General features: G+C 45.6%; 1 protein-coding gene across 1 annotated transcript in view; it reads right to left on the bottom strand.

Annotated features, from left to right (window-relative positions):
* Positions 1-11604, bottom strand: part of Cpxm2 (carboxypeptidase X, M14 family member 2) — a 106392-nt gene that overhangs the window by 78062 nt on the left and 16726 nt on the right. Inside the window, exon 3 of the mRNA XM_028772544.1 lies at positions 3969-4078. Coding sequence (XP_028628377.1) covers positions 3969-4078 — 110 coding nt within the window. The remainder of the gene's footprint in view (positions 1-3968; positions 4079-11604) is intronic.

Here is an 11604-nt window from a genome sequence, read left to right as displayed (position 1 = left end):
TTGAGCACACATAACTCATAGAAAAGCTGGGTACACGCTTGTAACCCCAGCACTGGGAGAGGGGAAACTAGTGGGATCTCCAGGGAGAGCTGACTGGTCAACCTGGCCAAACCACTGGGTTCCAGGCCAGTGAAAGACCTTGTCTCCAAAAGATAAATAGCACCTGAAGAACAACACTCAAGGTTAATCTCTAGCTTCCACACACATACAGCACGTGTCCATGCACATACACACACACACACACACACACACACACACACACACACACCAACAACAACTGTAGGTTTGATCTTTTAAAAGAATCACTTATGGATATATAATTGAAGGTCTGGGGTACTGCTGATTTCTGGAGGCAAGGAGAAAACTCATAAAGGAAGTGAGCAAAAATGAAGATGTGCCCACCCTCAGCCAAAGGAATAGGAAGCAAAGGACCGTACTGCTACAGCCTCTGTATCCCCCTGCAGAGGATGCTCCCATCATATGCAGTTACATGGTCCATCAAACCATCGGTACCTAATCAGTTCCTCAGACTCATTGTTCCCCATCTGTGCATCGCAAGAGCCACAGAGCCGAGGCATTCAGAGACAGACTCTGTGACTATGCTGAGTGGGTGTCATTACTCCCTGAGTATAATGTCATACTTACATACATTGAATTCAGAACTAAGAGTAATGTAGAGCTGGTCTAACATATTTGGGAGGATGTGGGAGGTTATGCAAAAAAAAAATCTATGAAGAACTTGGGTCCCCCATGGCCTTTGGTCACTTGAAGCAATTCCTGATGGATGTCAACGAAGGAAAATAAAAATCAAATGTAAAGCAAAGCTATGTCCACACCAAGTGATATCACTCCATAGTGACCTCACTCTTATACCTACCAGCAAATTTGTCCAGGGAACGCTCTGGAAATAAGGACATGTTAGGTTGCAAGAACATCAGTGCAAAGCAGGGATGGAAGAGAGGTCCTGGATGCCTTGTCCCTGCAGAGGTCACACCTAGACCACCACCAGCAGCTCAGACAACTTTTTGGCACCATCAGGAGCAACCATTTGAGGTTTCAAGCAGCTTAGATTCATGGGCTGCCTCTCCTGGGAAATCTTAGCTGTGTTCCTCCAAGCTCTATGTATTTGCTTAGTATAAGTCAAGAGAGTCAATAATGGTATTTGTCTGTACTGTTAGTGTTAAATTAAATAATGCAAAAAAAGCATCGTGTGAGGTGCTGACAGCTTTCAGAGGCAATGTGGTTCTCCCTCTGCTGGGGACCAGAATATCTTGAATACAGTGAGTGAACAGGGCATTTCCTCATGTTATTTCTAAACTAGGCTACAGCAGACAGCCCTCCACAAGGAAGCACATGGATTCTGAGGAGTATGGATGGGGTATCTGAGAATCACCAGAGGTAATTCTTCACTTTTATCCCCTGTAGTCACGACCACACCGTGACCCCACAGAGTTGGGACTTTCCTGCAATGACATTAAGCCTCTGAGAAGATGGGCATTCTACCTACAGTCCCACAGCTGGTTCAAGTGTAACAGTCTGTAAGCTATGTGTACTGTGGCCCAGATGGTGGGCCTCTGTGTACCTGGAAAGACTTGGGCCAGGGAAGGACTAGAATAAACTTGCTCAAATCTTGATGCAAAAGAAGATGGACTGAAATACATCTTCTAATTCTGATACTTTGGTGGTTCTCACACTTAAAATCCCATTAGCTTGACACGCCTACAAAATACTCATATGTGAGACAAGATGTGGTTATTTTTAAATCATGGTTCTAATTGTTGTGTGTGAGGTGATGTATTCTTGGAACACAGGCTTTAATTGTGCACCTGGATCTGTCAAATCGTGATGCCTGCCGCACTAGCTCCAGAAGGTAGGAACTGAAAGGATCAGTTGCCCTGACTTAGCCAGCAAGTTGCTTGTACAGACCTTATCAAAGCCCACACATACGTGGATTAGGAAGCTAGCTCAGTACTTACCACAGAAGCATGAAGACCTGAATGATCCCTACTACCACATGTTTTAAGCGCTGGGAAGGTAGGAATAGGGGGGAATCTCTGGGGCTTGCCAGCCAGCCAGCATTTCTAATCCATGAGCTCTAAATTCAGTAAAATACCACATCTCAAAAAATATATGTAAGGTACAGGGTAACTGGGGAAGACGCTCAGTGTTGACTTCTGGCCTTCACACAAATGTGCATAGGTACCCCTACATACACAAACACACACACACACACACACACGTATCCTTACATATATATATATGTATATGTATATATACATATATGCACATATATGTATATATATACAACATATATATAAAACATGCTTATGTGCCATGAGTCATGATCCACCCCAAAAAGAGGTTGCATCATGGTCTGATTGTAAATTGTCCCCTGTAAGTTCATGCATTTGAATACTTTATCTCCAGCTGGTGCTACTGGAAAAGGAGTTACACGAAGAAGACTAGGTCCTCCTCCTGTGGGATTCATGCTCAAGAACTGGGCTCCTAAGAAACGAAAGTATGACAGCTAATTTGATTGACACTTTGATGGAATCTAGAATCACCTAGAAACCGACCTCTGGGCATGCCTGTGAAGGATTGGGTGAACTGTGGTGGAAGACCCGCCCTAAATGCTGACAACACTCTTCTGTGGCATGACTTCTGGACAGAATAGAAATCAGAAAGAGAACTGAGCTCCAGCACTCAGCTCTCTGGTGATGGACAACTGTCCTGGTGGTGGACAGGTTGTTACCAACTGCCACAAGCTCCTATCTCCGTACTTTTCTCACCATGATGGAGTGTACCCTTGAACCCTGAGCAGAAAAACTCCCAGCAAAAAGAAAAGTAACTATTGCACCAACAAAGGTTACAGCTGCTCCCTCAGAGGTCTGGAGTTCATCCTCAGGGACCTAGGACTCTCTGAAGATCAGTAGTAGTCTCCTCTGGTCAATTACTGAGAGTTCACCTTTACCTTCTTAAAGCACACAAGAGGGCTTTGTTTTATTATAGTGTCCCCCCACATACCCCCACTTTCTCATTCCTTTATCCAAATGTTTTTTTCTTAGCAGCTGCCTCTTTAAAAAGCAGCTTGAGGAGACCTGCCAATTGAAGAGTTCTCTAAAAGAAAACACTGGAATCAGAAGAGGAATATCCAGGGTTGCACAGAAGACAGGCCCAGCCCAGCAAGGGGCCTCACAGAAGAACCGGCTAGAAGCCAGTGGAGGCTGCCATATGTGTGGATTTCCCTCCAGCCTCCAAACATACAGTCCTGCCTACACCTGGATTGAGCCAAGTGTAACATTACACACACCTGAATGTAAGAGAACACGTGTGCGTTGTCACAGACGCTGAGTCCTACAGCTGTGAGGGGGAGCCCAGCCCATGACTCAGTGGGATTGCTATTGCTGTGAGTGCTGTGGAGACTTCCCTTAGGGCAAGGAAAGTCCTGTTGTCACAAATTAAATGGCTTGTGGAGGTATGCAGGGGAAGGCTCAGCAGAGAGAAAGAGAGACAGAGAGAGATGGAGAGAGACAGAGACAGAGATAGAGACAGAGAGAACAAAAGACCAAGATTACAGTAGAACCTCAGAGAGAAGGACACGTGATCTGCCCATCCCTGAGAGCCAGTGAGGATATATGGAACCACCTGGATGATGCAGGTAGGCCAGATGATTACCAAGGAGGAGAGAGATGATGAGCCCACCTCCCTGCTGGGTACCCATGCCTGTTAGTACTCTTCATTCTGCTCTGGCCATTTCGAGACAGATGGTGCCTAAAGGGAAGTCCTTATCTCATTTGGTCCTGCTTTCTGTCTGGAGACGCCCCATCCTCTGCACACAGGCCTGTTCCGCAGTGCACCCTCACCTTGAGAACTAGCTAACACCCTTCATATGCCATGTACTCATCAACCCAGGCTCAGGGGGAGCCCTCCCTGTGTCTGTGACCAGAATGCATCTGAGAGACTAGTACCTGGATGTTGAGTCTCCCACGATGGGCTCCCAAGCCATAACGCTTTGCTGTGGAGGCATGCAGCTGGAAGTCTGTGATTTTTAATGTTTCCAGACCAAGAGGTGGGCAACCTGGGAAGAATAGGGCTTGTTAGAAACAAAGACAAAGGAAATGAATGTCTGCTTTTCAGAAGCGGCCATGTGCTTTCTTCCCCCAATGAGCTCCCAAGCCACCAGCATGGCTCCTTGCCCTGGCATGCCCTGTGCTTCAGACAGAATTAAATCAGTGCAACCATGAATGGCTCCCCAGTTCTCTGTCACTAGTATTTGCTTTCTGAATATTTGGGCTCTCAGATACCTTCTCTGCTGCTGGCCTTGCTGCCTTTTGATGCCATTTGCAATTAAGGCCCCTCAGTCAGAGAATGACACTGGGTAGAAATCTAGCAATCCCGTGCTTGAGCTCTGTAAATTAATCAGGACTTGTTGATTTTGCTTCAGCAGCTCTGGCCTGTGTTGTGCATGGTAATGAGCAGAGCAACATAAATAGAAACCATCTATTGTCTTCTTTCTTGGCAGATTGTATAGCCGTGAGAACAGCTCCTGAGCACAGCTTGACCCTGGAATTGATGCCAGCCTGTGACTGACTAAGTCTAGCCCGTCATCCCTACTCATGACAGCATTGATGGCAGCCAGGCCTGGACCCCAGGTCTCCCAGGCTGGGCTACTACTTTCTCATCCACTGACTTGCCATTTGATTTGAAGAAGAAAAACAACCTTCAAGTAGATGTGAATCAAGTCTATTTCCACCAGAAATACCAGACAACCTCAAACATCAGGCGACACTGTCACTGAGGACCTGGAAGTGTCCTGGAATCGAGGGCACACTGGGGATAAGTCTGCAGACTCAGCAAAAGGCCTCAGGTTGGAGGGGTCTAGTAAGGTGATAGGGACTCTTTGGGTACCTGTATGAGAAGGTTTGGTCACGCACCACAGACAGACAAGTTCAAATCTGCCAGGAACCAAGTCACCATGTAGTCCTCCCTTAACCTCTCAAAAGTGGAAACTAGCACTTTGAGACCTGAGGCAAGCCACCAAGAGGTGCCAGCTGCCAGCAGATCTCTGGAATGGATCTAGCCTCCAGAGTCTCAGCTCCAGCTGGTAAAGGACACTGTGCGTCCTGGGGGCTGATGACACCCTCTGGAAGGTGGGGGGCCTCCTGGGTTGATAACTGGTGTTAGCCATCTTCCTAGCTCCCACCATAGTGGGGAGCATAAGTAGATGGGTCTGGCTATTTCACTGACACAGTGCAGGAAAACAGGTCAGCTTCCAGTGAACCAGGTGTTCCATGGCTTCGGGGGAAGGGTCTTGTAGCAGGGGGGCAGCAAGTCATGTACTGATAGAGCATTGGTGAAGGACTGTGAAGTAAGTGAGAGCAGTGTACAGAAAAGAGATGTGATCAGAGGCCACACAGTGAATGGCGAGTGGGCTGTAAGAAGGCAAGGGGCACGTGACTGAGGCCGGGCCCTTTCAGTGAGCTGGGAAGAGGTTAAACAGGAAGGGGGGGATCTGTAAAGCCAGACCCCTAACTTCCTAAGGGCATGGTCTTAGTTTGGGTTTTACTGCTGTGAATAAATACCATGACCAAGGCAATTCTTGTAAAGAACAACATTTAATTGGGGATAGTTTATAGGTTCAGAAGTTCAGTCTATTATCATCAAGGCAGGAAACATAGCAGCATCCAGGCAGGCTTGGCGCTGGAGGAGCTGAGACTTCTACATCTTGTTCCGTAGGCAAACAGGAGAAGACTGTCCGCAGGCAGCTAGGAGGAGGGTCTCAAAGCATACCCCCACAATGACACACTTCCTCCAACAAGGCCACCCCTTCTAATCATGCCACTCTCTGGGCGAAGCATATTCAAACCACCACAAACACTCAGGGTCAACAGTTACCATGAATACTCTGCTTCAGAAGGTTTAGCCCTTCCACCTTCCAGGTCTGGAGGGCAGAGGGACTCATGTGAGTGGCATTTCTTTGATACCAAGGGTTAAGTGAGTACTTCACCATCCTACCTCCCAGAAACTGATGTGCAAGGCTATACCATAAGCTCTTCTGAAATTTATAATGCTTGCCTCCTATGCTGGGCATCATTATGGACCTTCTTAAGCCATCAAAGAAGTAGTCTGCCCTGCTTCTCAGAGTCTGACAGCTGAGCCCTGAGCCCAGATGATGAACCCATACCTCTCCTATTACAAGGGCCAGGAATGTGAGCTGCCTGTACCTTCCCAACTGTAGCTTTGAAACAGGGTAAAACAAAACAAAAACAAACAAACAAAAAAACACACAAAAAGCCTCTCTCAGCTGTTGCCCTAAGCTCTCAGACTCAGTATTTTCTTGTAGCTATCACAGACTGTGTTCAGAATTCAGGCAAGGCCTTGGGTAACACTCACTGACTTACTATGACCACTAGGATCAGGGGTATCTGACAGCTTGCCACTTAAAACATGGCTGGGATTTGGGTTCAAGGGCTCCTAAACTGATGTGCCTGCCTCTCAGCTCTGGTTCTTTTCCATTACTCCTACCTGCTGCTGGATCCTTGTACCTCCCCTGATCACTTGGTCTCAACCTGCCATGCTCCAGTCACTGGCATCATCCTCAGTGGGTGTGAGAGGCTCCACACCTCCTGGTCCTGGCACTGAGCTGGCCACTGACAATGGGCTCAGTGGATGAATCCTTGTTTTATGGGTATGGCCTCTGCTCAGCTCAACTCTTAATTTAGTTTCTGACACTGAGGAAGCAAGGCATTAAAGATCAGACAGGTAGAAGGCCCCTAGCTCTGTCTCTCCTGGTTCTAACGCTCCGATCTGTGGAGTCTCCATGGTCAGAAATGCAAACAGTAGTCATTGTCATTTGTGAGACTATTTCAGAGCCTCAGAGACACTGTTCCAGCCATCACTAACCAGAACATGGAGAATTCCATTACCTCATCTACTCCTGCAACCTCCGTTTCTGTCATTTTTAGTCAGACAGGCAGATGCACAGGTAGACAGCCAGATGGACAGATAGCTCAGCACACCAAAATGATTGCTATTCCAAGCATTTCTTCTAGAAAAAGAAAACATCTTTTACATATATAAATATTTTAGTTCAAAAAGGAAATACTTGAATAAAGTTAAATATCTATTAAAATTGCCTCCCTGGTGAGAAATCCCCATTAAGACCCAGGAGGTATGGAAAGAAGTGCCTATAAGTGGGCCATGTCATGGACTCAGGTCTCACTGTGACTCCAAAGTTCCATCCCTGCCCTCTGGAGTGGGCTAAGCCACTGTGTGCCCATGGCAACAATGAGGTTTCATGTGAGTTACAACTATTCTTGTCCACACCTACAGGAATGTCACAGAAGAAACCAAAAATTTCTGTTCCCTTTATCCCTAGAACTGCTGAGCAGTGACCTCGGTGTGGGCCTAGATAAACACAGGGCTCCTTCAGCTCATAGATGGTATCTTCCATGAAAACCCAGCACTCTGACACTGGGACTTCTTTCCTTATTAGAAGATGCTATCTTTAGATGTTTTTATTTTGTTTGGAAGCTTTTCCAGTCATCCATGCAGAAGTAGCTATCGATAGATCTAGGAAAAAAAACAATGTCCTTGAAAGGCAAAGATAAAAATGTAGACCACGTGGTTTAGTAAGTGCTACTTGGCTGAAGGAAACCAACTGTGTCTCATTAAACAAAGAAGGATCACTGGAGGGACAAAAGGGACAGAGTAGGACAGGGCCACAGCCCCCATCAGCCAAGTAGCACAAGCTACACTCTGTGCTACCAGAGGAAGGGACAGACTTTAAGGGTGCTCCAGCACCACATCATACCTGTGCAGCCTCCACCCAGCCACCTGCCTGGCCACCAGGACTTGCAGGCAATGGGCTAAGAATGGATAACAGAAGCTAGATGCAAGTTCACAGCCACTGCAGTTCCTGGAACAAGCATGCGCAGTTCTCTGTCCAGTGCTGGGGGTTAATCTAGGTCAAGTGTAGGTCAAGGGTCACAGAGATACAGCAAAGTAGTCAACCTCCTGCAGGAAGTTTCTATTTCATCAATTATCCACTCTTATTTTTTTCCTCTGACTACTTCACTCTTTACCTTCCATCAACAATTATTGTAATTGCCTTCGTGGGGGTTCTAGAAAAAAAAAAGATCTGGTGGCAACTGACACCCTGCTTGACACAGGACAATATGGCCTCCAGTGCAGGGCACTATGGGTCTCAAGGCACACACTACCTGCTAAACCAGCTGTAAGGGCCTCACTTCTCCAAACAACATTCAAAGACATATTTTAGAGCCAGTGAGATGGCTCACCAGGTAAAGGTATTTGCCAACATGCCTAACAACCTGAATTCAGTACCAGGGATGCCGGAAGGGAAAGAGAACCAACCACTACGGTGGCATACACCAGCATGGCAGCACACACATGCCCCCTACAAACACACACACACACACACACACACACACAGAGTGAACATTTTTAAACATTTTAAAATTAATAAAAGCTTAAATCTAGGCTGGTTTAAGACTTAAATCTAACTGGTTTAAGGTTTAAACCTCTCTCCCACACCCCTTTATGCAAAGATCAATAAGGCAACAACTCCAGGTTATAGTTACATCGTCACATACTTTCTAGTGAAAGTTTCTAGGTCTGTCTTTATATGTATACTGAAAGTCTGACATAGGAATGCCCTGTTAGAAAAAGGAAGTTTCTGTCACTAAAGATGAAAAGGTAAGAGCTAGGAAAATTATCTTTTGACTTTCAGACTTTAAATTAATTCGAAGTATTGAATACTAAACCATCCTCCACACTGCATGCTTAACTCTGACACATTTCAGCATTTCTTGCCTGATTCATTTTCCTCCTCTTGATTCCCTAAGAACATTCTAAAGATTTCCAGAAGAGTTAGTGGGTGTTCAGAGTCAGCAGAGAGGTCCTCCCACCCTGCACCTGCAGGGTTCTCTGCACTGGAGAAAAAGGTGAGGGAGGTAATTAAGGCATCACCCTAAATTTGTTCCCACACAGAGGAAAGGTGGGAGACCATTGAAATGAATAGAACAGTATGGTGGCTGAACAGCCATGAGGGCCAGAGAGGAGTCCATGTCACCACAACATATCAAGCTATCTGAGATCCCCAGTCCTGCACAGGGAGACAGGCAGTTCCTCTCTCCTGTGGACAGAAGCCAAGCAAAAACTAGAGAAGACTACAAAGGAGCAACTGACAACTTCCTTGGAACCAACACTCAAGGCTTCTACTTGTCCTGAAATGACATATTAAGGATTCTAGGTTTTGGAATCCAGCCACGGTGAGGAAAGCCACTAACAGTAAACCCCAGGCAGTTTCTCTGGGGCAAAGGAACCCTAAGAACACCAATATCGTGAATGGTGGGGTTCCAAGCACACCTGTGCCTCCTTAAGATTCGAAACACAGAAGATCAGAGCAAACACTTGCATTTCAGCTACTGTTCTTGACCTGTCTGCAGCTGTGTGAGATGACCCAAAGATGACTCATGCCTACAGAGGGCTGAATGAAAAGAAATCATAAATGTGTTACCAGCTAAACTATCCATCAACAGCCAAGGGAGTCAGAGGCACTTTCAGATAAACAAGTACTTGGAAAATGTACCTGTTTCTACCATAACCAAAAATCATGGCTGGGAACTGTAAAGAATCAGAGTTAAATAGGCACAATGGCATATAAACCCTGGAGATGGTGAGACTGGGGACAATGTTAGCCAAAGGGCTGCAAACAAACAAGCAAAGCAGAAACTAGGTGTTACAATGCCAGTTTACACTGTCAAGGAAATACCTACCCTGTCAATCACAATATTATCTTCTATCAATGAGGGTGTTCCTATATCCTTCAAGGAACACTACAGAAGAAGACAGGAATGTAGTTGCACTGGTGATGGGTAAAAGTGTTTCTAAGATTAATTGAAGTGTCTGTAACCAACGTTGGAACTGTTTATATTTTATTATAACACCAAGTCATGAGATAATTACTACGTATTGAGGCTTCAGACGTAAAAGAGGTGACTGCTTACCCAGCAGGCAAGAAGCCCTGAGTTTGATTCCTAGAGCTGCATAGAACTATACTAAAAAACAAACAAACTAGAATAATGAATTGCTCATGCTTTGAATCCCTTAGAATCCCAGCACTTTGGAAGTGGAGGCAGGAGGATAAGACATTTAAGGTCATCATCAGCCATACAGTGCCAACCAAGCCTTCATGAGATTTGACTTGAAAAAAAAAAGTTTCCGAAATGAACAGTAAATTCATTCCCAGCCATCCATGCCTCCTCAGTATCTCAGCATTCTGGTAAACTCTGTTCCCTGGCCACATTGTAGCAAGGACCTATTCCCCAACAAATCCATACCCTGGGCCAACAGCCACCACAACCACCTGAGGGCAGACTATTCTTCCATAAAAACAAACATGTCTCTGACCATCAAATTGAGTTTCCCCCACTATTTAAAACAGGCTTTAATCCTGAGAAGAATGTGGGTGGGAGAACATGGAAAAAAAAGTGTGAAAAAAAGTCTTCAGGGAAATATTAATTAGAGATCTGAGATATGTCACAATCTGGAGAAGACTGGCAGTCACCAGGGATCGAGCCACTTCCTCATAAGGTATGCAGCTCTCGGAACATCCTGTGCCAAATGAAGCTCCATCTTGCAGCTTCATCTAAGGGCAGTGGAGATGGGACCCCCTGCCTCATCTGGACACACTTCATTACGTCTGCCCCTTGCTAACATTCATTGCACAGAGGTCACTGTACAGCAATGAAGACCGAGCCCCTGGTGTATCATTATCAGTCTCTAAGGTCCTTGCTACCAAGCTATGTGTGAGAGTAAATTTTAATTATCCACATGACACAGTCTAGAATCATCTGATAAAAGAATCTCCATGAAGGATTCTCTAACTCAGATTGATTGGTGGATGTGATTATAACAGATTATTTTCTTTTTTTAAAGATTTATTTATCTGTTTTATGTAAGTACACTGTCACTGTCTTCAGGCGCACTAGAAGAGAGCACTGGATTCCATTAAGGATTATTGTGAACCACCATGTGGTTGCTGGGAATTGAACTCAGGACTTCTGTAAGAACAGTTGGTGCTGTTAATCACTGAGCCATCTCTCCAGCCCCAAAGCAGATTTTCTTAATTTGTTAAATGAGGTGGGAAGATCCTCCCTGAATGTGGACAAGACCATTTCATTGATTGATGCTTTGGTGGCATTGGGGTGGGGAGGTTCATATCAGCAAAAGGGCTGGATGAGGGAAAGTCATCGCTCACTGCCTGCCACTAACAGCCTAGGATTTTTGAAGATCTGGAGGGTAAACGGCTCCCAGTAATAAGCGTCTAGCTCTCTTGAATTATTGTTTGCATTGCTGCCTATAAATCCAATAGGATTCACTTATGCAATTATTTCCCTTGCCTTTCTGAACTTGACATTCCTTCTGACCAATAAAGAGCACAGAGACAGCTTCCCGGCATGCTGAGATTGTTTGCAGTGGCTCACTGTCTGACTCAGACACCAAGAGATGCTGTAAAGGGCGTGGGAGTCTCTCAGGGTCTTGTGAAGTCTGTGAGCTAATCTTTATCTAATCACCCTT

Source organism: Grammomys surdaster, unplaced genomic scaffold, assembly GCF_004785775.1.
Source record: "Grammomys surdaster isolate TR1022 unplaced genomic scaffold, NIH_TR_1.0 214, whole genome shotgun sequence".
In the NCBI taxonomy this organism is placed as follows: Eukaryota; Metazoa; Chordata; class Mammalia; order Rodentia; family Muridae; genus Grammomys; species Grammomys surdaster.
The sequence above is the reverse complement of the archived record's forward strand: the minus strand, read 5'-3'. Positions and strand labels throughout refer to the sequence as shown.